The sequence below is a fragment of the Trichosurus vulpecula genome, chromosome 6 (genome assembly GCF_011100635.1).
Source record: "Trichosurus vulpecula isolate mTriVul1 chromosome 6, mTriVul1.pri, whole genome shotgun sequence".
NCBI classification, from domain to species: Eukaryota; Metazoa; Chordata; class Mammalia; order Diprotodontia; family Phalangeridae; genus Trichosurus; species Trichosurus vulpecula.
Window position 1 is genome coordinate 154,123,516 of NC_050578.1, and position 27,013 is coordinate 154,150,528.

General features: G+C 35.6%; 1 protein-coding gene across 1 annotated transcript in view; it reads right to left on the reverse strand.

Annotated features, from left to right (window-relative positions):
• Positions 1 to 27,013, reverse strand: part of SRP72 (signal recognition particle 72) — a 38,423-nt gene that overhangs the window by 8,380 nt on the left and 3,030 nt on the right. Inside the window, exons 2-17 of the mRNA XM_036763008.1 lie at positions 25,947 to 26,067; positions 24,059 to 24,182; positions 22,182 to 22,325; positions 21,990 to 22,101; positions 20,450 to 20,481; positions 19,549 to 19,673; positions 19,394 to 19,451; positions 16,625 to 16,756; positions 15,055 to 15,183; positions 13,803 to 13,875; positions 11,413 to 11,477; positions 8,007 to 8,102; positions 5,510 to 5,613; positions 5,223 to 5,300; positions 4,755 to 4,892; positions 2,872 to 2,909 (exon numbers count right to left, since the gene is read on the reverse strand). Of these exons, the coding sequence (XP_036618903.1) occupies positions 2,872 to 2,909; positions 4,755 to 4,892; positions 5,223 to 5,300; positions 5,510 to 5,613; positions 8,007 to 8,102; positions 11,413 to 11,477; positions 13,803 to 13,875; positions 15,055 to 15,183; positions 16,625 to 16,756; positions 19,394 to 19,451; positions 19,549 to 19,673; positions 20,450 to 20,481; positions 21,990 to 22,101; positions 22,182 to 22,325; positions 24,059 to 24,182; positions 25,947 to 26,067 (1,569 nt within the window). The remainder of the gene's footprint in view (positions 1 to 2,871; positions 2,910 to 4,754; positions 4,893 to 5,222; positions 5,301 to 5,509; positions 5,614 to 8,006; positions 8,103 to 11,412; positions 11,478 to 13,802; positions 13,876 to 15,054; positions 15,184 to 16,624; positions 16,757 to 19,393; positions 19,452 to 19,548; positions 19,674 to 20,449; positions 20,482 to 21,989; positions 22,102 to 22,181; positions 22,326 to 24,058; positions 24,183 to 25,946; positions 26,068 to 27,013) is intronic.

Here is a 27,013-nt window from a genome sequence, read left to right on the forward strand (position 1 = left end):
AAAATTACATTCAGTAAAGGGCCATAGAAACATAGATTAAAAATTAATTGGAAACTAAAGAATCTAATATTAAAGAACGAATGGGTTAAAGAAGAAATCACAGAAATAACAACTTCATTGAAGAGAATGACAACAATGAAACAACATACCAAAATTTATGGGATGCTTTAAACACATCAAGAGAGAAAAAGCAGTTCAATCAATTAGGCATTCAATTAAAAAAAAAACAGAAAAAGAAAAAATAAAAAAACTCCAATTAAACACCAACAATTTACAGAGCTAGGAAAAATAACAACAAAATCATCTGGAAGAATAAAAGGTCAAGAATATCAAGGGAATCAATAAAAAGAATGTCAAGGAAAGTGGTCTAGCAGTATCAGATCTCAAACTGTTTTACAGGTAATCACAAAACATTCTGGTATTGGCTAAGAAATAGAGGAGTGGATCAATGGAACAGATTAAGTACACAATACACAGAAATAAGCGACCATAGTAATCTAAAGTTTGATAAACCCAAAGATTTAAGTTCTGGGGATAAGAACTCACTATTTGACAAAAACTGCTAGGGAAAATGGAAAGCAGTTTAGCAGAAAATAGGTATAGACCAACATCTTGTACCATATTACAAGATAAGGTCAAAATGGGTATATGCTTTAGATATAATGAGTTATATCATTAGCAAATTAAGGGAGGATAGAAAATTTTACCCTTCAGATCTATGAATAAGGGAAGAATTTATGACCAAACAGGAGAGAGAAAACATTAAGAGGATATAAAATGGATAATTTTGATTATATTAAATTTAAAAGGTCTGACACACACAAAAACAATCCAGTCAAGATTAGAAGGAAAGCAGGAACCTGGGGGAAAATTTCTATACCAACATTCTCTGATGAAGGTCTCATTTCAATATATAGAGAATTAAGTCAAATTTATAAGAATACAAGTCATTCCCCAATTAAGAAATGATCAAAGGATATGAACAGGTAATTTTCAAACAAAGAAATCAACTATCTATAGTCATACAAAAAAATGCTCTAAATCGTTGATTAGAGAAAGGCAAATTAAAACAACTCTGAGGTACCACCTCACATCTATCGGAAATGACAAATGTCGGAGTTGACTGAAAATAGGTCTGTTAATGAACTACTGGTCGAGTAGTGAACTGGTCTAATCATTTTGGAGAACAATCTGGAGCTATGCCTAAAGTTCTATATGTAAAAATGTGCACACTCTTTGATCCATCCCACTACTAAGTCTGTACCCCAAAGAGATGAAAGGAAAAAGAAAAGGACCTAGATGTACAAAAATATTTACAGCAACTCTTTTTGTGGTAGCAAAGAATTGGAAATTGAGAGGATGCTCTTCAATTGGGGAATGGCTGAACAAGTTGTGGCATATGATCGTAATGGAATACTAGTGTGATATAAGAAATGACAAGTGGAGTGGTTTCAGAAAGAAACACGGTAAGACTTGTATGAACTGATGTAAAGTGAAGTAAGTAATGAGAGGTTACTGTGCACAGTAAGAGCAATGCTGTAGTGATGATCAACTGTTACTGGCTACTCTGATCAATACAGTGATCCATGACAATTCCAAAGGACTCATGATGAAAAAATACTATCCACCTCCAGAGAGAAAACTGATGAATTTTGAGTGCTAACTGAAGTATAATTTTCCCACTTCCCTTTTTTTTTTTGCAATATAACTAAGATGAAAATGTTTTGCATGTTTTCACATGCATTCATCATTTTAAAAATGGAGGCAAGTTTTCCCAATACTTTGCCCTGATCAGACCATATCTTAAGTATGACGTCCAGTTTTGCATACCATGGTTTAGGAAGGACACTGATTGACTGGATAGCATCCCAAGGAGGACAACTAGAATGGTGAAGAACCCTGAGTCTATCATAGAAGAATAGATTGAAAGACCTGGGATTGTCAGGGTAAGAGAAAACTTCAGGGGAGACATGGCAGTTTTATTCAAACAAGTAAAGTGGTATTATGAGGAAAAGGGATCATGTTAGTTCTGACTGATTCCAGAGGGCAAAACCAGGTTCAGTGAATAGAAGATACAAAGAGAAAAATTTTGTCTTGACATCAGGAAATATTTCCTAACAATTAAGTGGAATGAGTTGCTACAGGAGACCTGAGGATCTTAGAAGCAGAGATTAGATGTGTGTGTGTGTGTGTGTGTGTGTGTGCGTGTGCACATGTATGTATAGTATAGATTAGAGCTATACATAGGACACTTTTCATGTACAAGCTGGATTAAATAACTGATAAAGTCCCTTCCAACTCTAAAATTCAATGAATTTGATCTTTGTAAAAAAAAATTTAGCTTGGGAATATTTTCTAATTTAAAAAACCTGGTTAAAGGAATCACTATTCAGTGAGTCTTCTCAAGTGATAAGCTTTCTGAGTCTCACATTTATTTCTCTCTTGATATATACACATATAAGGAAATATACTACTGCCACCAGAGCTTTAAATACATGTAGTGTAACAGCAGTGTGAAAAGCAAGGTTCTTTTTGCAATCTGTACTTACTATGCGGAAGGAGTAAGAGTAAGTGCCTCACATAACAATGCATCTGGAACTAAGTTCAGTCAAAGTCAGTTAAGCCAGACCACAACTTTCACCCATAATCTGAAGAATACTTATTTCTACACAAAAAACATAAGACTAGTATCTATGAATCTTGTAGAGCAAACTTGGATGGTGAAACAATGGTCAGTATCTGAAAAACACAATTCTACCTACAAGGAAATAAAATGAAAACTATGTTTCTTCCAGAGGATTTCACTAAAAAATGAAAGAAAACTTAGTTTCATCCAATGGTAATTCATTGGAATATGTAAAATGAATTTACCTTTCTTTTTTTTCTTCTTTTTCTTTATGTCTCCTTGCCTAGAAAAATAATGAAAACATCAAATATTTATGGAGCATTTACTGTTTGCAAGATATTTAGAAAATGGAGAACATAAACTACGGAGCCTCCCCTCTAAAACTTACAATCTAATGAAGAAAATAACTACACAAAATCATCAATATTTACATGCGTGGTACAGGAACTGTAGAGAACAGAAGAAATGGCCATTGAGAAATATTTTTATTTAGGAAGTATTTCTCACACAATCTCACACACAATTAACAAAATTAAAATCTTTAGAGACAAAACCAAAAACAGAGTACCAATAGGCTAAGAAGGTTTGACACAGCTGAATCTAGCACCTTAATTTACATACAAAGAAACTAAGACTCTGAGACGTTAAGCAACATGTTTAAGGTCAGGATCTGAATTTGAACCCAAGTTCTCTGATTCTAAATCCAGAGCTTTTTCCCACTATGTAACTTGCTATTCTACACCTGACAAAAATGCAGAAAAAGAAACTAAACACTTTTATTACAGCCTATTTTGGGGGGCGAAGCAAGTTAAGTAGACATTTCAAAACCAACCTGAAAAGCTAGTAAAGACCAGTTAAACAGATGACAAAACTAAATGACCACGTCAGATCTAAATCTCCACAAAGGACATTTTTTGTACAAGCAGTAGAGTATAGTTATCAGAGTTGAAATGAACCTAAAAGATCATCTAGCCCAATCCCCTCATAGTTGGCATGAGAAAACAGACCAAAAGGAAATTAAATGACGTGTTTGAAGTCATAGGGCTAGTTACTGCCAGAGAAGGAACTAAAAGCTAGCTCTCTTAACCCCCAGCCCAAGGTACCTTCTATTACATTAAAGGTTATTTTCTGCCAGAAATTCATTTTATCAACTTAATGAATCTCTCCAAAACCTTATCCAGTGAAACTAGAAAATGGAAGAAGCAATCTGCTTTGATTTTGACCCAGGTCTTTCATTCCAAAATTAAACACAAAGACAAAATATTACAGGACCATAGATTTAGAGTGAAAAAGAAATCTCAGAAATCATTTAGGCCAACTCCCTCATTTACAGGTAAGAAAACTGAGGTCCAGGAAACTTAGATAGTAAAAAGCTTACCAGAAATTCAAACCCAGTTCTGATACCAAATCCAACATTCTTTCTACTATACCAGGCTGAGGCTAAGGCACTACAATCCCTACACATGCCTTAATGAAACATTTAGACTGCAAGTTATACCAAAGCTTAAAAGCTATTATACATAAAACAGATTTTTAAATTGGAATGGTGAGATGGGAGGGGGGACCAAGGTATTAGAAAGTGAACATATTTTAAAAATTCTATGTTTCACCCCAAATTTAATCAAAGAAATATATATTAAATTAAACAGTGAACTATGAAAAAGGAAGCAATAGAAAAACCCGAACAAAATGTGAACTGAACTTAACTAATGATATTTTAGGGATCTTGATTAGACTGTAAAATTGTGGTCCCTCTGACAATTAAAAGGAGAGAAAAAAATAAAGAAAATGCTTGATGTCAATGATTGCACTTTTTAAGTGAAGGAAAACATTTTGAGGTTCCAAGGAAAACTGAAAGAATAAAAAATTTCCAAATGAACTTCAAACTATACTTTTTATATTATTAATGGTATGGTCAAGGCTGCAAAATAAGTAGCTATTTTGATTAATTATCAATACCTGCAAATTGATGAAAAAGAAAAACATTTTTCCTTCCCATAAAGATCATCTAACTAGTTCCCTTTTTACCCCAACATGATTTTTATATAAAATATAGCCATTCTTCATCTTGTTATTTGCTGGTGTTTTTCCAAAGGTCTTTGTTAAGATTAACAATGAAAATCATTACCCTTGTTCTTTCAGTGGGTTCTCGCCAGTAAGCTTCCCGCCTTTCTTCCGAATGTATGTAGCCCCATGGGAATTTTCAAGTGCTTCTACATCTACTTTCAGGGACATACTGTCTGATGAGGGCAAGTGTTTACTAAGACTGTGACACAGTAAAAGTTCAGGAAGACAAAATGAACATATGCACTATTCATAAGACAGTCTCATTTTTCAGCATTAGCAAACAAAGTCCTTAAATCCCAAAGAGAATAAAAATTTAAAGAATGTAATAACATCAGCAAGCTAAATTGTCAGATATATTTATGTACCACATTATCTTGACAAATGGCATGGGAGAAAGGCATCCTAACAGCATGGCTTAATGAACACACCATTCTAAAACATCTAAAACATCCACCAATCTTAAAGATGAATTGAAAGTAAGGGATTTTATCAGGGGTATGGATTTGGATCTGTCCAGAAAAAAAGATACACTTTTGCCTTTTCAGGATCTACCAGTGAATAAGCAGAGATAAGCTGTGCCAAAGTGTGGACATCTTTTGGATTTTGCCTGAGGGAAAAATGAAAAAAGTTAAGCACAAAAATTCCAAACATATGAACTAGTCAACAAGCATTTATCAAGAGCCTATGTGTCAGATGATGAAGGCAAAAAAACCCAAAAAAAACCAAAAAAGCAAAAACAAAAACAGCAAAAGCCCATGGACATAGAATGATGACAAAGCAATTAAGATGTCCACCCTTGCACCCATAAAAGTTTACTTCCATAGTTGCTCCAGGTCACTAATTGCGTCCTTCTTCCTCCCATATTTGAGTTTGAAGTTGGCAGCTTCTCTTATCAAGGATAAATGAACAGAAGACTTTGGCTGCAGGTTCATTAAAAAAGGAAAGTTTTAGGCAAAATATATTTAACAAGTGTCACTGAAGTGACAACTATTTAGACCACAAAAATTGGCTTCTTCATTAATTCCTTCATTTTCGCTTTTACTGACTGCCACAGCTATTTGAAGAACATTGAAAAGGGGGCAAAAATCAAATTATGAGCTAACCAAAACAATGATATCCAATTTAAAAGGAAGTTGTATTACATTCATTTTTTGAGATAGTGTTTGAAATTGGGTCCATTTTCCCCTAAAAATAGTTACAAACAGGTCAGATTCCCAGAATAACCCCTCCACTGCATACAGATATTAAAGGATCATGTAGGTGAAGCGTATTACTAACAATACTGCAGAAAGTAACCGTTACCTCTATTATTTTTAATTATAAACTCATTCCAATTCTATTGTCAGGGCTAAACCCTTGGAGCAGAGACTCTTATCTCTCTGTTACTGGCCTTTGGAAAAGGGAAGGAAATGTGCATTTATTAAGCACCTGTTATGTGCCAAAGTACTGTGTCAAGCATTTTACAAATATTATCTTATTTGATCCTCACAACAATCCTGGGGAGTTATCCCCTATTTACAGCTAAAGAAACTGAGGTAAACAGAAGCAAAGTGACTTGCTGAGGGTGACACAACTAGTTGAGTGTACTAAGGCCACATCTGAATTCAGATCTTCCTCACCCCAGGCCCAAGGTTCTATCCTCTGTGCCACCTAGCTAGCTGCCTATGAGGGTAAAGAAGGCCTACAAGGACCCAGTAGTGGTAAGTCAAGGGGTCCCAGGTTTCCCTAACTGAAGGGAAATGTTCCATTCCTAAATAATGGGTGTTTTTAATAGTTTATAAATTGAGGACAGCTAGTATTAAAATATGTTATTGAAAATAACCAGAACATTACTGGCAGAACTGTTGAACATTTTTTAGAGGGCAACATGGTCTCCATCTGCAGTGTTTATTATTCAGTATATATTTATCTGAACTTCCACTGAAGTCCTATCTGATACCTCCTTTAGGGGAAAAGTTTGTAAAGGTTTCAAGTACAGACCTGGCAACAGATTGTGTTCATGCCAATCTAACTGAACTTGAAAAGGCTTGTACCTAGAAGACTGGCCAACAGGAGACTATATTCTGGTCATAGCAACTACAACAATGGGGAGACTATAACAGACCTTTTGATATAATGAATTAGTAGTATCTATACAATCTGTGAAATGAACTATGACTCAAATAGAAAAGCAGTCTGTGGACAGTCACGACTCATTCAATAGTGACAAAGTGAGAATTTTCCCTAATAAGCTTCCCTGACTGTTTGAAGCAATGATGTAGTATCAATGTTTCTCTTTCTCAGGACTTCTACTTGAGGGACATAACTGCAAATGCTATGGCCTTCCCCTGACTCTAATAATTTACCCTCCATATGTCATATATTTTAAAAGAAACAAGAAAGAAAAAATAATAAATCCTCTACCTTGTTAGTGATTGACCTTTCACAGCATGGCACTGCACTAGTATTGTTTCCACATAACTATACTGATTATACATTTTTCTCCTGGGCCTCCTGATTAAAACATTTACCAACAAGGATCTGTGGTTTATAGACCTCAAGAATTGCCTAAAAGTGCTCAGTTTAAGCAACTTGACCAAGGCCACAAGCATATCCCTATAAGAAGAGGGCCTTGGACTAAAGCCTACTTGACTTCGAAGCCAGCTCTTTGTTCACTATGCCACACTGTCTCTCCTTTCAGTCTTTTCAACTGACTGTTAGGTTTCTTTGGTTCAAGGATACAATGTGATAATTGCCCCCACCAAAAGAGAGAGAGAGGGGGGGGGGGGAGAGATGAGATTTGCATTGCTTTATCTGATTTTTGTTTTGGGGTTTTTGTTATCATAATTGATTCAGAATTTAAAAATACAATGGTGAAGATAACAAGAAGTCTAAATATGCTGTCAGAAAACATCCCCAAAGGTCAGTCTACAGAATCTAACTGTGCTTTTTAAAAAAGTCATTACAAATACTGCATAAGGCATCATTATAGTGAGTTACTTGCTTTTATGGAAGTAGCCTTATTTTATAAAAAAAGCTAATTACTAAATCCAGAGAAGGGCAGGATAGGGCAGTATATAAGTAAATTATCATTAAAAAGGTTATTTTTTAATCTTCTTGAATGGTGCCAATACTTGGAGGTACCAGTATTTGGGGGAGGGGAGGAGTTTTACCTGTACTTAAGAGAAATTCAAATAAAGTTAATAAAAAAAAAGGCTCACAGATCTAGAGCTAGCAAGGATCTCAAAGACCATCTAGCCAAAATTATTTAAATTATGCAATTTAAAGTTTATAATTATTGTAGTCAAAAAAATTCCCAATTAAGTTTACTTACCTGGTGATTTTGGTACCACTGGATAGCTTGAGAAAAGACCTCAATGGCACTATCAATATCTTCTTCATGACTATACATTGTTACTAATGCAGATACCTATACACAGTCAAATTTTTAAAATTAATATACTGTAAAATTCATCAGGAATTTTATACCTTTTTTTCTAAAACCAAAAACATTAAGGAGATGACAGTCAACATATCCTGTCTTCTTTGTCAGTAACTATCTCATGTGTATTATAATGTTCTTATAATGGCTAACTAAACTTTTTTTCCCAAAAGAATTGTGAAGAATAAAAAAGACTTCAAGTGTTTATAAAAAGAAAGTAAAAATATTTGTTTAAATATTTATCATTCTATTCTTCTAAGGAACAAAGGAAGTTATAACTCTTAACATTTACTAGCTCTGTGGCGATAAGGTAAATCACTTAACCTATCAGAGCACCATTTTTCTTATTTGTAAAATTGGGATTATACGGGTAATACCCACCTCACAAGGATGCCAAGAAGGAGTTTTGTGAACCTCCTAACTCTATTAAGATAATGGGAGTTATTATTGTCACTGTTATGCTTCCATGGTAGAAAAGCTGAAAGTTTTGAGCACAAAGCCCTCTATCTAATACCTGCCACCCAAGGACCAGCCTCACTTAAAGACTATCTCTCAGAGAATAAATTATTTTATTTGTTTTTATTTTGTCTACTCAGGAGTAGATGATCTTGATTTGAGGTGGACCGTTCCTGCGCTACCAACTGTTTCATTGTTTACTGTTGTTCCAGGGAATCTCCGATTCCAGGGAATCCAAGAAGTTTCTTCAGTTTACTTACAAGCATAGGTCTCCAGTGTGCTGATAATTACATTCCTTGCTACAAGGAATGTAACTGTCTTTCCTTATAAAGTATAAAAGCAACCCAGTGTTAGATTTCACAACAAATTTCTATGGAGAAAATGGCTCCCAAAGGCTCTCAAAGTATTTGGAAAAGTCCTCTGATTTTCAAGAATTTTTGACTGCTTTGAAATTTGAATTTTATTTCTGAGTGAGTCCCCATTGTTACTTTGTAGAAATTAATTTAATTATTATCCTAAACAAATGAAATCTGCATATTTCTGTGCAAATAAATAACACAACCCACTTCTGTTACTCGGTGAGATTAAATAGAAAAAAAATTCTCACTTTTGTTCCAAAGTAAAAGTTATAATTTGATGATTAAAATATGGTACCAAGTTGCAAAAATCATTTCCAATTCATAAAATATTAAAATAATCTAATGACAACCTCTTACATCTACCTACAGTAGCACTGTCACAAATGTACATTTACATTTTAAAAATAAGGGTCAACATAAATATTCCATTTAAACCCACATGAGTAATAAGCAAATCAAAATATTTAAACCGACTATCATTAAAATGTTCTAGCTGTGAAGAAATTACAATTCGATCCATGGTTTTATAAATGAGGACAAATACTTCAAAACCAGGACTCCAAGTCTGTGTTATTTTGTTGTACTTTGAGAGCCTTGACATCACTCCCAAGAACCACAGGTAGGCTAGACATTACTACGCTGAGACAGTGTGAAGAATTTCTTTTCCCATAGGAAGCTTTGTGGCTTTTAGGCAGCCTATTGAAAACAATTGCTCAACCTGCTATAATCAATTATCTATTAATATTTTACCTTTCAAAGTAATACTAATGCACTGTGGGTGAAGCTGTGAAGTGGTACAACCATTCTGAAAAGTAATTTCAAATTATGCAAATAAAGTGACCAAAACGTCTATACCCTTTGACTCAAAGATTCCACTTCTACACATATACTTCAAGAAGGTCAATAACAAAAAGAAAAGCTCTATACAAGCCAAAATAGTTAAAGGAAAACTGTTTATGATAGCAAACCACTGGAAACAAAGTAGGTATCTACCGACATAGGGGATGGCTAAACAAACTGTGGTATATGAATGTAAAGGAATGTCACCTGTGCTTTAAGAAACAATGAACATATGATAAATACAAAAGCATGTCTGCCATGTCTCCAATTTACCTTGTTAAACATTGTAGATAATTGCTAATAGCAATAGCCAAACAGTTAACATTAATGCTTTGTTAAAACATCAGCAATACTGAGTGCTGTAAACTAAAAACTAAAAAAAAAACAAAAAAACACATCAGCAATGGTGTTCGAATGAAGTGATAGCCTCTATCCTAACTGGGTTCTTAAATAAATATACTACGTAATGATTCTGAAAATAACTTCAATTTTTTAAAATTTGAAAAACTTGCCAATCAACTTTATGTTCAAAATGTAGTACATTATTTAATGCAGGACATAAATTATATGACGAAAGTTACTTTTGTTACTTTAGGCCAATTTAATTAATTCAAAATACAACAAAACCTTAGTCCTTTCTGGTTTTGTCTAAATCTGTTAATTTTATGATGTCTTGGCATTTTTGTCTAATTATGCAAGTTTAATGATGTATTAATTTTCCTAATCTTAAGAAATATTCATATAGCATTAAGGACTGTTGGCATACTGAAAACACTTATCACATTAGTAGCAGTATATGTGTTTGTCTTTTGTTTTTGAAACTTGCTTATAAACGTAAATAAACCTTCCCTTTTACTTAAAAAAAGAGAAAAGCTTATATGACTTATATGAAATGATATAAAGTAGAATAAACAGAAACAGGAAAAGCATATACACAATGATCAGAACAACATAAGTGGAAAAACCAACCACAAAACTAATGAAATAAAAAGCTGCAAAATATAAAGAACAAGTTTGGCCCCAAAGAAAAAAATGTAAGACCCCTCACCCCAAATCCCTTTGTAGAAGAGCAAGGTGGGGTCTATGAGTATAGACTACTATGGATAATGTCCAATTTCTCCCCCCCAGATTTTGTATAGTATGATTTTACTGAACTGGTTTTTTTTCCTTTATCTTTTAAAATAACAACAAAACTTTGTTATAAGAAATGAATATAATCAAAAAATGTTGGTGATAAAAAAATACTTCTTAAAATCAATTTTAAAAATATATTAGCTATCACAGAATATTCCTAAATCCCCACTTGCCTGAGCTTCACTAATTCTCTAAGTCTACTCAATCTCCTAAACCTGTACCTCATCTCCCAATAACTTTATACCACCTTCATTTGATTTTTTAAAAAGGATTTTCAGAAGATCAGAAACTACTCCACTGAACCCAACTCAGATAAAGAATTTGGCTATAGCACTCAATATATGTCTGTAATCTAGCTCTACTCTTACACGAGAAATAAAAATGCCTTGAGCTGAAATTAAAATGCTCTGGGTTAATTCTTCATCAAGATAAACTAAACAAGCGACAGTTTCCAATAAGCTCCTATTTCATTTCCTTTTCTCATCTTGTATATGTTAGTTATAACTCACCATGCCTGGTTTATGCTTTAACTCTCCTATACTTCTCAAGATTAGACATGCTTTGGTAATATTACCTGAAGGATAAAACAGAAGCAGTATTTTATAAAAAATTATACTATAAAAATTTTACTTTACCATTTCTTTTCCCTTCTCCCTTTCCTAACCACAAGAAAATGAAAGCCAATGATTTACATTAACTTAATCCTTTAATTTCTAGCTAACTAGTCTCACTCCAAAAAACTACAAAAGATAATATCCCCTCCCCTCCTCTGATAATTCTTTGTTTATAAGAGTGTAAATACTAGATCGTTTATTCTATGGGTAAAAATTGATACGCAGTGTGGCGTAGTAAACAGGGAGTTTTCCTCTTTAGAGCCAGGACTTGATTCAATCCGGACTCTAACAAAGAACAGCTGTGTGACTCTGCGCAGCCAACGGGCAATGCAAAAAACTACTCTGAAAAAATAAACCACTGTTTCCTTTCCTTTCAATATTTACAAAACAAAGAACCAGAATGAGAAGTCCCCTCAAAAACGATCCTAATTAGACCACATGAGGTCGGAACACACAGCGTTCACATTTTTAAAAAATCAACAAGCTAGAAATTGTCCAAGAGGACAGGAGATGATGCCACACCAGGATCAACTAAAAAAACGGGGATGCCTATCTCAGAGAAGAGAAAGCTTAGGCAAGGAATATAAGAGCAGCACTTTGACACTTGAATGAAGGATGGACTAGAGTGTGAAGAGACTTAAGGCAGGCAGACTGGCCAGTAGGTCACCGTAACAGTCCAAGCAGGAAAGGATTAGGGCCTGCACCAGGGGAGTGGCAATGTCAGAGGAGAGAAGGTGGTATGTGCAAGAGATGTTGCAAAGGTAAAAATCAATAGGCCTTGGCAGAAGATTGGCTGTGGGCATGAAGGAACGAAGAGCTGAGGATGATACCTAGGTTGTGAGCCTGGGAGACTGGAAAAGATAGTGGTGCCCTTGACAATAATAGAAGTTCAAAACAGGAAAGGATTCGGGGCAATGAGAATGAATTCAGTCTTGGACATACTGAGTTTAAGCAGATTTCAGAACATCAAATTCAAGATGTCAAATAGATAATATGAGATGATACTGGAGGTCGGCATAGAAATTAGGGCTAGAAAAGAAGATCTGAGAGTCAGCAGCGTAGAGATGATAACTAAATCATGTGGGAGCTAATGAGATCACCAAGTAAAATAGTAGGAGGAAAAGAGAAGAGGACTCAGGATGAAGCTCTGCCGGACAACAGCTATTACTGGGCATAACCTGGATGAAGATCCAGCACAAGAGGCTGAGAAAGAGTGGACAGAGAGAAAGAGACTAATGTTCCCAAAACCTGAAGGAAGAGAGTGTTAAGAAGAAGAGGGTGATCAGTAGTGTCAAAGGCTGCAGAGAGGTCAAAAAGGATGAGGACTGGGAAACTGCCCCTGAATCTGGCCATTAAGAAACCGCTGCTAACTCTAGAATAAACAGCTTTGATTGAACGATAAAGTGAGAAGCCAGAATGCAGTTAAGAAAGTGAGGAAAGGAAGCAGAGGAACCTATTCTGGATGGCTTTCTCAAGGAGTTTAGCCACAAAAAGGAGGAAAGGTAAGATGACAGTTGGCACGATGGACATACCTGAGGATGGGGGAGACACGGTCATGTTTATAAGCTATAGAAAAGCAGACAGGAGGACCGAAGATGTATGAGAGAACAGGGATAAAGAGGGCAATCTGCTACAGAAGATGGGATGGGATCGCTTGTGTATGCAGACAAGTTTGCCTTGGCAAGGAGAACTACTTTATTATACAGAGGTGAACGAGGAGATAAACCTAGAGCTACAAGTGCTAACAAACTCAGAAGACAAGTTTCCTTCCCTAGATACAGGCAATGCTCCTACCTGACTCAAATAATCATTCAAATATGTGAACAAAACATATACACAGATAATTTATATAATGGCTTTTTTGCTGTTGCCCGTGGGAAGGAAGGTAGTCTTAAACTATGATTCAGAGTTTGAGGAAGGCGTACATGAGGGAGAGACCTGGATTTAAGTGACTGGCCCTGGGCAAGTTCTAGAGCTCAGTTTCCTCATCTGTTAAGTGAAAGGGTGGATCTAAATTATTTCAAAGTTCTTTTCAGTTACACGATTCTATGAGCATACTTTGTTTGCAACTTTTTAACTGTCAAGACCCTCCAACATTCCTCTAAGAAGGAAATATAAAGATCTCATCAAAAGACCAATTCACTGATAAAATTCTTAAGACTCCAACATGGTTCTTCCTATATTCTCACCTTGTGTGAAGTCAAAGTTACTTCAGGATAACTCAAATCATTCCATGTTTCATTAAAAACAAAATCACATTACAAAATTATTAAACGCATCGGTACCTTGAGCAATTTTCAGCTGTGCCATGGTCAATTTAATTTCTGCTGCATTGGCCGGATGCTGTTCTGAAAATTCCTAAGTATTTTTGGAGGGGAAAAATAGAGACTCATCATACACTTTATTTAATCAACTCACTGCTGTCAACTCTTAATCTCTCAACTATCTAACTTTTTAAACAGCTTCTAATGAATAAATTTCCAGGGCACAATTTGAATCACAGAAGTTCAGGAAAATCCTATTCTGAAAGATCAATTAGGATAATCATTTCAACACATATTTCTGCTCAAAGGTATGCTGTAGAAGCTGAGAAGTAGCATAACGTATCAGAAATAGAAAGCTGGGCTTAAAGCCTGGAATGACATGAGTTCAAATCCTGCCTCCAACACACAGCAGCTATGTGCCCACAGACAAGTGCCTAACCTCTCTGAGTCTGTTTGCTCATTTCAAAATGAGAATAATAACTGTACCACCTCCCTCATGGGGTTGTGACAATCAAATGTGAAGTGCTTTGTAAATCTTAAAGCCCTGTATCAATGCTGATTCTTGAGTTTCTTGTGATTTACAAACATGGAATGATGATCATTATAGAGTTGAGTAAGTTCTTTTAAAAAGTATATAGTTACTATAACTGGATTTGAATAAGTTTTTAAAAATGTATAGTTACTATAACTTCTGCCCTTTACCTTTTCTCTCTGGATAATGTTCAAAAACATCAGGTTTCCTGGAAGATGTTTCACTGTATTTCACGCAATGTAAGCGATAAATCTGAAGTAGATCTTCCAATAAATGATGTCTGCTTTTGCTTGCTTCTCACCCAAATTCCAAATAAGTAAACCAAAAAGTCAGTTTCTCCATTAGCAAAATCAGAAGCCAGAGTGTATCTTCAAAACCTCATAAATCTGGGCTATGACTAATCTAGAAATTAGGAATGAACAAACGGTAGCTTTCTGTGGTCCATCTGATCAAGCCAGACAGCACAGAAAGCATGTTCTGAAGAAAGCAGTCTGGAACTGAGATAAAATAGGTCTCTAAATGAAAAGGCACTCGGTGTGTTTATGGCGAAGGGAATTCCATAGGGCAAACACAATCTAATAATGACATGATATAAAAATGAACTAAAACAGGTTTATGATTTACATTTACCCCTTGCCGTCATCTCCCTATCAAGTTTTAAGAGCTGCTGAATCATGATGAAAATGATACAGCAGGTCATAACGATCACGAATACCATGCGAAAATAAATTATTTAATCACCTGAAGGAGGTCTATTGCCTTTGCATGTTGCTTTTCCCGGCAGAGTTGGGCAGCTTGGATTAACACAGGCAAGAGATGCTCAGGACTTTGGGACTGTAAGCTGGTTGATATTTTACGGCACTGATCTGCCTAGATAGACAAGATTTCATTTTTTCGCATAAATAAGTAAATTATTACAACCATGATGACAAATAGTACAGAATAAAAGGAGAGATAAAACCAAGTGAAATAAGATAGTCATTTTAGTCGGATAAATTACGAAGAATAAGTATGGCACTTTATGTAGTCTTATTCTCATTTTGTTCTTGAGAATAAGCTGCATTTATTTGGAAGGTACAATGTATTGTACCTTCCAATTTCTATAAAGTAACAAGATTGGTCTTAACATGTAAGAAGAAAATGAATCTCTGAATGAACTTTCTCCTTAAAATGCTGTTTGAAAGTTCCTTGAAGGAAACGAATTCGCTTCCTCTCTGTCACTGTATTCCCCAAAGCCTAGCACAGTAAACGGCATATAGTCAAGTAACTTAACAAATTCGCGTTCCATAAAAAAAGTACATTCTGTGGAACTGTCTTCATAGCTAATTTATGAATCACGAAAGGACAGCACCTCACCTTACACTTACACCCCTTTTTGTACCAAAAACATTACCAACAGCAATGTGAACAACCCTTTTATTCATCGCATTTTTGCCTCTTCATAATTTCCAACAGTTCCATAAAATCAAATTTAACCTCAAAGAATGAGAACTTAATGCCCTCAAGAAGTACGTCACAAGGATAAATACAAAGTCAAAAAAAGTGATCGGGGCAATGTCAGCATTTTTTCAGTAAGTATCTAGCTTTCTACAGCGGTATTTTTCAGGGAAGTAAATATATCTTTGTATGTAGAAAAAGTAGCACATTTAAAATAAAATCTCATTAGCTTACAGGCGTGTTTTGTATGAGGGTTTGCTTAAAAACTAACTTCATCTAAATATTTTTAACTCAATGTCTAATAATTATCACTGAACAATTTAAGTAATCTTTCAATCAGCACCAAAGGAAAAAAAATGCATAGATCCTGAATTCTGCACTCAGGGAAAGTTGATATTAAACTATAATTTAATCTGAATTTTAGGAATAGAGAGAGTTAAGATCTTTGCTCTCATTAACATTAATAATTCTATATAGCCATAGAACAAAAATGAAAACCTGTTCTTGAACCTAAGACATGATTAGCACTTTAAAGAATTCAATTTTATTTAACGTGATTAGACACAGAACAACGGAGAGAATTTATCAAAACTAACAAGTATGAATATTATTCTCTCTCTCTCTCAAAATTCATGTGTATTGCACACATTCTAGGAAATCTGAAATTATACAATAAGCAAATCATACCTAAGATGTAACGATATTTTGGTCACAACAGGAAGAGAAAAAATGGTATGTAGTTTTACAAAGATAGAAAAAATAAATTGACATAAAACAGATTTGAGCAGTTAAGCCTTAAATAATACCTCTGCAAAAAAAGCAAAAAAAGAATTGGTATGCTATACAATTTTAACAATAATTAGGAGACTCTTACCTGGTTTGTATACATAGCAAGTAAAGCTTTGTTAAATTCTATAGCCTGCAGCTGTTTCTTGGAAAGCTTATGCTCTACTCCATCTGCGTTGGTTAGTTTCACTTTTTTCTTGGAATCAAAGACATTTTGGTCCTATTAAAAAAAAATCCACAAGCATTAACTGCCATTCAGTCTTTTAGTTCTTTAATCTCCTAAGATTTCTAGTCTATGTTATAGAAAGACTCTGCAACTAGATATCATTATATCTAGTTTGTTAAATGTAGTTAGGTTACAAATACGATATATTCTATAGGACCCTTAAAGAGAAAGTGCAGTTATTAAGTCCCTTAAGCGGAACTAGTCTTTAAGAGGTCCTTAGTCCCCATATTGGGCAGTGAGAGAGGTGGCACAGTGGATAGAACGTTGGGCCTGGGGTCAAAAAGACCTGACTTCAAATCTGATCTCAGACACTTACTAGCTATGTGACCCCAGGCAAGTCTTAACCCTGTTTGCCTAATTTTTTCATCTGTTAAATGAGATGGGGAAGGAAATGGCGAACCACTCTAATATCTTTGCCTAGAATGCCCCAAATGGGGCCATGAAGAATCGACATGACTGAAAAGACTGATCAACAACAAAGTCTCCATATGCCATCTTTAGTACTGCAAAGAAACTCAGATTTGCCCAGTGGTTCAAATGCTCCTAAGTGCAACTATTCCCATGACCCTTATGAACCTACTTTCAGGTAAGGAAGGGCTCAGCAGTTGGCAGCATCATTGAAGGTGGACCAATTAGAGAACTGTTTTACTCAGCTGCACTTTGCTAACAAGTATTTCAGTGATGGCAATGGATCACTTTGCTTTTTTTAATACAAATGAACAGAAAAAGTAAATTTACTATGAAAATTAAAAGAACAAAGATACTGAAATTCATTACTCCTCCTGTTAGAGAACACACAGAACACAGAAAGCCATAAGCTGAGGAAGAAGGTAGTCGTGTAGGTGATTGGGGAAAAAAGTGAGAGATTAAGACTGGGAAGAAAAAATGAGGAACAACCTTCTGGTCCAGTTTCTGCTTCCATCTTTTATGTAAGGTTGGAAAAGAAACAAGAAGGTAAAAGAGAAGAGACTGAAGAGAATGGCTTCAAGAAAATGAAAAGTTAAGTAAGAAATGGACAGGACAAATTAAGATAATTAGACCTGCTCTATTTGACTCTAGGGGGCAGAACTAAGAATAATGGGTAGAAATCATAAAGAGACAAATTCAGGGTTGAGCATAAGGAAAAACTCCACAACAAGTATAGATCCCCAAGATTAGACTGACTGCCTCAGGAGGTGGTCAATTGCTCCTCACAGATAATCTTCAAACAAAGTCTGGATGATCACTTATGAGGTAAGGGGTGTCATAGAAAAGACACTTATTCAGGAATTCTTATTACGAGCTGGCTTTTAAGGTCCTTTTCCAAGTCTGTGACTCAATGATTCTTTGTAATCCCTGAAATCACTATAAGGGCTGAGAGCAGTGTTGAGTATTCACACAGGAAGACTTTGACTACATAAAGAATGTAAAGAATGTTCTTTTGAAAATTATGAGAAGACTTAGCATGGTAGGAATAGTTGATGCAAGCTATGATGCACAGAGAAGGAATGAACTAAAAATCTACTGTGTGCATATCATGTCACAGCATTGTTTTAGCTGAGAGTAAACTGAGCCAGTAATACATCAGTAATGAATCTAAATGAATATTTATAATATACTTTGTAAGCCAGTTTAACTGATTTTAATAGGGCTAAAAGGATAGCTGACACGTATAAATGAATTTTGCCTTCAAAATATGGACATAATCCGGTGTAAGAATCACAAATTAGTCTGAAGAAGGCTTGGAGAACCTCTAGTCCAGCCTCATTTCAGTGGTGGACATCAAGGTTCAAAGAGCTGGAGTGACTTGCTCAGCAAATTCAGGTAGTGGCAGGACCAGAGATGAAGCCTAAGCCCTCCAACTCCAGATCCTGTTTTCTTTCCATTACACCAGCAGCCTCTCAAAACTCCAAAATGTTTCCATCCAAAAGAAACTTTAAGAAATCAAATTATTTTCCTGATTCTAGCATCTTTCCTTTTACTCCACTCTATATCAGCAGGACTAATTATGCTCAACCACCACTTGCATCATTTACTTCCACTGTTCTCCATTTCTTACTGCACCACGTTTATACTTCTTTCCCTGGCTTTCACTATCTGCCATAATCTGGTCAGGTCAACCTCCCTTCTCTTATCACGCCATGCTCATTCATTATGTATGCACATGAATGACTAAATATCACAAGCAGTGTGTCTGTCATCCAAAGACCAGCCTAAAATGATTCCTAAGAAGTCTGGCTAACAGGTAATCAAATTTTTTTGATCATCTAAACCATACACACTCTTGTAGAAAAACAGCACTGAACATACTCCAAAAATGATCATTTTCCTCAAACGAAACAGTCTAACAATAAACTACAAAAATACATACTAAAAGTTGGGTATTGTTTTTTTTTAAACAGAGAGGAATCTAACCAATTCACACACAAAGCTAACATTTCTACATAGTTTACCTAAAATGAAAGGAAAGGAAATTCTTAAAACTATGACCCATAATTCGAATTTTCATGAAATAATGCAAAAATTGAGTACCAGAACAATTACCCTTAGATTCTGTTCCAACAGAATTTTTCTGGTTTGCTGTAAGAAAGGTAGCATGCATTACCAGACAGCACAGACAGTAATGATGACCTCATTTAGAACTTTCCCTACCTTGTTAATTGTAATGATGTTATTTGCAATTACAGCAAGCAATCCCACATCTGTTGGCCTGTAGACAAGAAATGACAGTCAAAAAATGAAAGCCATTAAAAATAAACCAAGTCCTCATGAAAGAATACAACATATCACTTTCATGAATCCCTTACTTTAATTTTATTATCTGATTATAAAGCTGCAAAGCCTCTTCTGTATGGCCCTGGAGCTGGAGAATATATGCCATCTGACCATGAATGATTGCTAGTTCTGCTTGTATGTCTTCTTCAGTCACATCCTAGGTAAGAAAATATGATAGGGTTTTAATCTGAAATAACACCACATAACAAGTACAGTGCCCCAAGACTAGAATGTGCTGCCTCAGGAGTGGGTAGCCCCTCACAGGAAATCTTCAAGCAAAGTCTGGATGACCATTTGCTGGGTGTCACAGAAAAGATTCTTACTCAGGAATGGATTTTACAAGCCGGTCTCTAAAGTCTCTTTTGATTCTATGATTCAACGTCTTTGTAATCCCCAGATTGAAATGACTATATGGGTTGAGAGTAGTAAATTTAAAGAGATCATGAAGAAAACTTTTAGAAGGAAAACAGACTCCTTGCATATAGACTATCACCCAAAAAACAGGAGCAACAATAGAGATGTATGAAGTTCTCTTATGCTTATTTTTTTAAGGTACATCTTAGATACAAGGGAAAATATTTTCTTCAAAAGAATATATAAGTTACCCAAATTTTATTTCTACCCAGACTTTCAATTCAAAGGCACTTAATGACCAAATGCAGACAGCAGAATTTCAATAACTGAATTAGTTCAGTCAATAAATCACCAAATCTAAAAATTATTAGATCCCAAATGCCTAAAATTTGATGTAGCAACAATGGCAGGGGCAGCTAGGTGGCGCAGTGAGTAGAGCACCGGCCCTGGAGTCAGGAGGACCTGAGTTCAAATTTGGCCTCAGACACTTGACACACTTACTAGCTGTGTGACCTTGGGCAAGTCACTTAACCCCAATTGCCCTGCCAAAAAAAAAAAAAGCAACAATGGCATACTTACAGAGTCTTCTGAGAGTGATTGACGGCAAAGATCTATAGGAAATAAAATGTTTAAAAAATTAACTTAGGCTAGATTATAACTCATCCTCTCTATATTCCACATGATTGGGTCTAGAGTCCATGGAGAAGATTTAAGGAGTCAAGTTTTTAATTATCTGCCAAATCAAAGTTTATTGAGAGCATCAAATACACTGCAGACATTGTTATCATCTCAGTAATTCCATCTCTCTGGACTTTTTCTTCTGCTATTCTACACTGAACTGCCACTTATGAATATCTAGTCTTCTCTTTTGCTCTTCCTGTCAGTTCCATGGGACATGTAAGCACATGCTATTTCTACCTTGCCCATCATTATTCTCATCAGTTCCTCCACCTACTTTGTTCTTAACCATCTCAAATTTATGACTCATGAGGGGGAAAATGTGTCAAAAAAGAAAAAGCATGAGTGGTTCAGGAGTCCTAAAATGACAGCATATAATTCTTACTAAGTTTATTTGAAACGAGTCAAACATTTTCTAACCAAACATCCTCTTCCTCAACAAGAACTTAAAAGTTATCATGAAACAAGTTAACACAGAACCAACTTTTGTAACATTACACTTATGAAAATATTAAATAGGATGGGATGCTGTTATTGATGATACCTGATTATCTCTAAAGAGCAAACACCTCCTAGAATTTGTCCAAAAAACCAAAGAAGTCTGCTAACACTAAAATGATGTGGAGGTGTTGGTATGAATCTGAGATAAGTGAGATGGCTCAGAGAACAGGATGATCACATTTGGCAAAGGAAACTCCTGCCACTGATGCAGGCCAACACCTGTAACTTAAAGTCTTCAAGAGTTGCCTAGGGCACTGAGCAGTTACGTAACTTTTCCATGGTCACACTGCAAGTGTATATCAGTGACAGGATTTGAACAAAGACTTTCCTGTCTCCAAGGAGAACACTCTATCCACTATACCACACTGCCCCCCACACATGGGAGTATATCTCCAGAAAGGATTTTAAAGATAATGTGATCCAGTTATGTGTAACATGTAAGTCTATCCTACAACATCCTCAATTAGTGGTCATCTATGCTCTGCTTGATTGTCAATAAGCCAAGAAGCAGGCCGCTCCACTTTCAGATAGATATCAGAACATGTTTCTTCCTTTTTGCCAGGATTGCCTCCCTACAACTTGTGCCCATTCATCCTAGTTTGGTCCCCTGGAGCTTTGAGGTGTAACCCTCTTCTACAAGACAATCCTTCAAATGTTTGAAGATAATTATCATGTCCTTCCTGAGTCTTCTCTTCTATAGACTAAACAGATTTCATCAAAAAATGTGTCCATGGGTGCGTGTTACTGTACAGAGCAAACTAAAGAGAGAGAGGGTCTCTTCTTTTGGCACTTAACATCTGACAACCTACAGATTGGAAATTCAAATCCCCATGCTCCAACATTAAATCCCAGGTAGAAATGCACAAAGCTCACGTTTTTCGGAAAGGCATTTTGCATAGTTATACAACTGTTAAATTTAAATCTCTAGGAATATTTTTACCTTCTGCTCTTTGTAGGATTTTCAGCGCCTCGTTCAGCTGGCCTTGTCCAATTAGTGCACATGCAGTATTGTAGCACAACTCATAAGTGCCTTCTTGGAGGCCTAAGTTTTCCTGTTATGGAAAAAATTACCAAGTCAATTACTAGAATGAAAAATGATTTCACGGCTGAACAGGTATATAAGGAAACTCACTGGTACTACTCTTTCCCAGTTGCTTTGGGCAGCGACCACTGCTGAAAGGTTTGTTTTCCTTTCTTCTTCATAATCATCTTGAGAGTTTCGAATAAGATCTCGGTATACAGCCAAACAGTCATCATAACGCTCCAACCTATACAACTGAAGAGAAAGACAGTAAACAAAAAAATATGGCGTTAGTCAAATACACACATTGGTGGTACTTATAAGCTCATGCCTTCTTAAAAGTTCTAAACAGGAAAGTTCCAATTCATAAAGAATGAACAGTCAATAGTTTACTCTCTTCTTTGGACACTTTCTTTCTCTGGTAAGGAAGCAAGGAAAATTTGGTATATTTCCTTTATGAAAATTAAGCAAGGGTAGTATCATGGCACCAATACTTTTACAATGCCATTTTTCATTAATCCTTACAGCTTTTCAACAGTATAAATTCATATCTTCCTTTTAAGGCACGATATGCCATCTAAGTAAATCATTTAACTAAGAGGTAAATCATTTTCACTACTTTCCTTTGTCTAAAGTCAGAGGAAAAGTTTGTAAGAAAGGCCAAGAAAGAAAGCCTTAATTTATGTTCCTAAATCCATTAAACAAATATAATTACAAAAAGACTTCATATAAAAAGACTGCTAAGCCCTGACAAACTGGAACATCATCACGTACAACAAAAGTACCTGACAGTCTCTTCTAATAAGACTTTTCTGCTCTCCGCTTTTTTTTCCATCTTGCTGCTTATCCTTTCCATTTTGTTTTCTGTTCTAGCCACCAATTTTCTGTACAAAACAAATTTCCCAGTGCATGCGGACAGTATACATAACTTCCACTGACTTCATCAGAATTCTTTACAAAGAAACTAAAAATTGGCCTATCCCATGATACATCAAATCCAGTATTCTAAAAGTCAAGCATGTTAGAAGAGCAATCTTTGCCCTTCCCAATGTTAACCTCAAAAGATGAAAACATACTATCTGTAGTTTAATCCTGAAAACTTCATTTGCCAGAAGCCAGAAATACTAAGTAATACAATCCTTGCCCTCAGGGACTTTACAATCTAATGAGAGCTAGTATTATATGCTCAGGGTAAGTATGATACAAAGAATAAGATGAGGGCACAAGAAAGATCCTGGCAAAAGTGCTTAAATATGAGGAAGATCACTTCCAGCTGCGGAAATCAGAAAAGGCACCACATTACTGGGGCATTATCCATGAACTTATCTAAATCTTTCCAGGCATTATTTATATTTTTAGCCTATAATACCTCTTGGGGGTAACAAATTCTTTTGTTTACAACTTTCTACATAAAGTAATAGCAGCATTTATCTGTCCTAAATGTATGTCTTTTAAGCTTCAAAGGATGTTATTTTTATCTTTGATTATCTGTTTTATGTTAGGAATGGTTTCCCAAGTCAGTTCTAATCCATTTGGAAATAGGTGGGATATAAAGCCTAAATAAGTAGCAGGGATTTGTTGTGGTCACCAAATGTGTTCTTATTTCAAACCTCATTATGATTTTAGAAACTTTAATCATAATACATCTCTCAGCCTTTTTTTCCAAACTAAAGAGTTTGATTCCACACTTCCCTTCCCCCCCCCACCAAGTTTTTCTTCATAACAGCTTTTTCATATGGAATGTATAACATCCGTATAACTCGTACATACACATACAACAGACTATTCAGCTGCTTTTGAAGATCTGAAGTAGGTCTGCTAGATCTGTCCTAGATGAGGATGAATGAACTTCAGCAAATCTCAAAGAGCAGACTTGCCAGCCTATTCCTTGGGACATCAGGGTAGGCCAGGGTTCCTATTCCTGGCCCGTGCTAAAGAAAGAAGTGAGATCATTCTCAAGGATCGACAACAGTTAAAATGGTAATTACCACTTGTCCATAAAGTTCCTTTAGTTTGTCCGTCTGATGGCTGGCACTTTCTATTGTTTTCAAGGCATTCTCAATACGATTCAGCCTGTATTCACAGTATGCCTTCTCAAAGGAAATAGAATCACTGCAAGAGCGACAAATCAGAATATGATTAGAGGAAACAGTGAAATGACATCTAGCCTCTTAAGACACTCCGATGCCTATCTGAAACAAGTAAGGTCTTGTTATGATGTTACCCTTGCTTAATTTTCATAAAGGAAATATACCAAATTTTCCTTGCTCCAAAGATACTCAAAACAATTATTTTTTATTATATATCTTAAGAGCTTTTTAATTCTAAAAAGCCTTGTAAATGTTTCCAAACCAGCTCAAAAAGTAAAAACTCAACCACTAGCAAGAAAAAAAAGAATGGAAGTATCAAAAGGAGGAGCACTTAAAGCAATAAATTAAGTACACAAAAATCAGAGAAATACTATCAATTATGTGTAGTCTTCAAAATGAACCTATGACATGAGAAAGAGCTTTCCAACATAAATCTTAAGGAAAACAGGCTTTTCTTAAGGTACAAGGCAATATAATGTTTCTTTGTACTAATTTTTACCACTTGAAAATATCGTATGATCATGGATTTTGAGCTAGAAGGAACTCCAGAGGCCATCTAGTCCACCCCTCTCATTTTACAATGAGACTGAAGTGACCTCCCTAAGGTCTCACAACCAGGAAGGGATGACCAATTTCTTAGATTCACACCCAGGCTCCCTCACTCCAAGTCCAGGACTTGCTACTGTACCACACTGCTTCTAATACCACTGTCATTTCAGCTAACCAAAACTTCCTACACAAACATTTCATATTTAGCATAGTGAAATGATAATGGTATCCCTTTAAAGATTACAGGGACTTGGTATGTATTTTTACTTATAAATACAAATATGTTTTATGCCCAGTACCTCAAATTCCACAATGACTTGCACATCTTTGAGATTGTCTAGTGTGTTGGCTAGGGAGGAGGAAAAGATGGAGAAAGGGACAAGGAAGGAGTGGAGGAAATAATTCCAACAAGTTTAAAAGACTACCTCCAGTAGAAAAAACTATGATCCAAAGAGATCTTGGAAATCATCTAAACAGTTTGGCATGGTACTGAAAGCAGTAATTTCCATCATTCGATGTGGGAGATCTCAACACATGCTTTGTCTAAACTGGTACTTAAATGTTAGCATGTTTTTCTCCATAACTGATTTTATCCCTTGTATTTCTTTTCAAGAAGCAGTGAAGTCTGATGGCTAGGGAGTTGTCCTAGGAATTAGGAAAAGCATCTCTGAAACACATTAACTGTGTGACTGAGTGTTCCGAGGCACCCTCTAAGATGCTAATTCACAGAAGAGTTGCAACTCTGCATTGGTCAAGGGAATCTCCTCCCGCACCATGAGTTTATAGTACCAATGAAATTACAAATCAGTAAAATGATGTCTTTTTGTAGAGGGCAGTTCTTAAACTTCTTAACCCCAAATGTTCTTTGAAGACTTTCATCATTCCTTATATGCCCCACATCAACCCACCAAAAAACAAAATACAAAAAAAATAAAAAAATAAAAAAGAAAGTGAAGCCCACTCTATCCTCTTCGTGGCATTTTAAAGGTAAGGAAGGAGATTGGAGTATAGGAGGCAGAAGAGGTCAGATTAATTGTTTGCACAGTTTTTGTTAAGGTTGCCAAAAGTAATAGTTTGCAATTCTGACCCTTCTCTACTTTCGGAGGCACTATCAAGGGAAAAGAAATAAACTCTATCACAAATCAATGAAGTTGGAAAGTAATCTACAAAAGTAATTCTACTTGAAACAAGACGGTTCACTCAGAACTTCCAATGTCACCAAAGCTGAATTACTTACCCAGTCAACACTTTGGTGTGAGAATTGATGACACTCAAGGCTTCCTTAAAATTACCATTTTGGATAAGGCACACCACTTTACAATGCAGAGCAGTTATATCATCTTTGTTGATCTGCAATACTAAATAAAGATAATATTTTTAGCTCCAAATCTTTTGTACTTTTTCCTTCCTAACACACAGGATCCCCTTTAGCTGGGAGTAATTCAACACAGTCAGCAAAAAAGTGATGTTTCTTCATTTTTAATCTGTAAAGAACAATACAAATTTAAAAATCAGGTTTTCCTCAAAGATATCAAAATTCAATACTTTTCATGGGTGAAAAACAAAAAAGTTTACAAGACGATATATATCCAGTCAAAAAGTAAAACTATTCTAGCAGTTCTCAAACCTTTTCATCTTGGGACCCATGCCTTGTTGGGTATAGTTGGACCAAACAAGTATACACTTGTATCCAAAACAACAACAAAAACTCAACCACAATAATTCTCCTAATTCCTAACTCATCTTGCTAGTAATTTCACCAAAAAGCCATTCAGGTGCTTGCTTTCATTCATTCTGGGAAAAAAACAACCTGAAAAAAAAAGGCCCAGATGGATAGATTCTTATAATAAAAGCATAACATCACTATGACTAAATAGTTTTAACAAGTTTTACAAAACAAATTCTTTTATGAAGGGGATTTGTTCTATAAGGTTTGGATTGAGTCAAAGAACCACACATGGCCTGCAGGCTGCCGGTTCCCCACCCCTGTTAAGAAAATCATGGAGACCTGCAAAATGGAGATCGCTGTCCACCTAAAACCCTTTCAGTTTTAAAACTTCAATCTAAGGACCACCATAATTTTCATTGGCCAACTTAGATGGCTAATTTCCTATGATGCAAATAGGTTTAAAAAAAAAACTTTTATATAACACTGCATGAATGACCAATCTTGGCTTCAGAGATACAATGATAAAATAGTTCCTTCCTCTTGGGTGAACTGTAGTGAACCATGGGTACAGGAGATTGCATACAAGCTTAGGCTAGTTTTACTTAACTGGTTTTCTTTATTATAGGGAAAGGTTG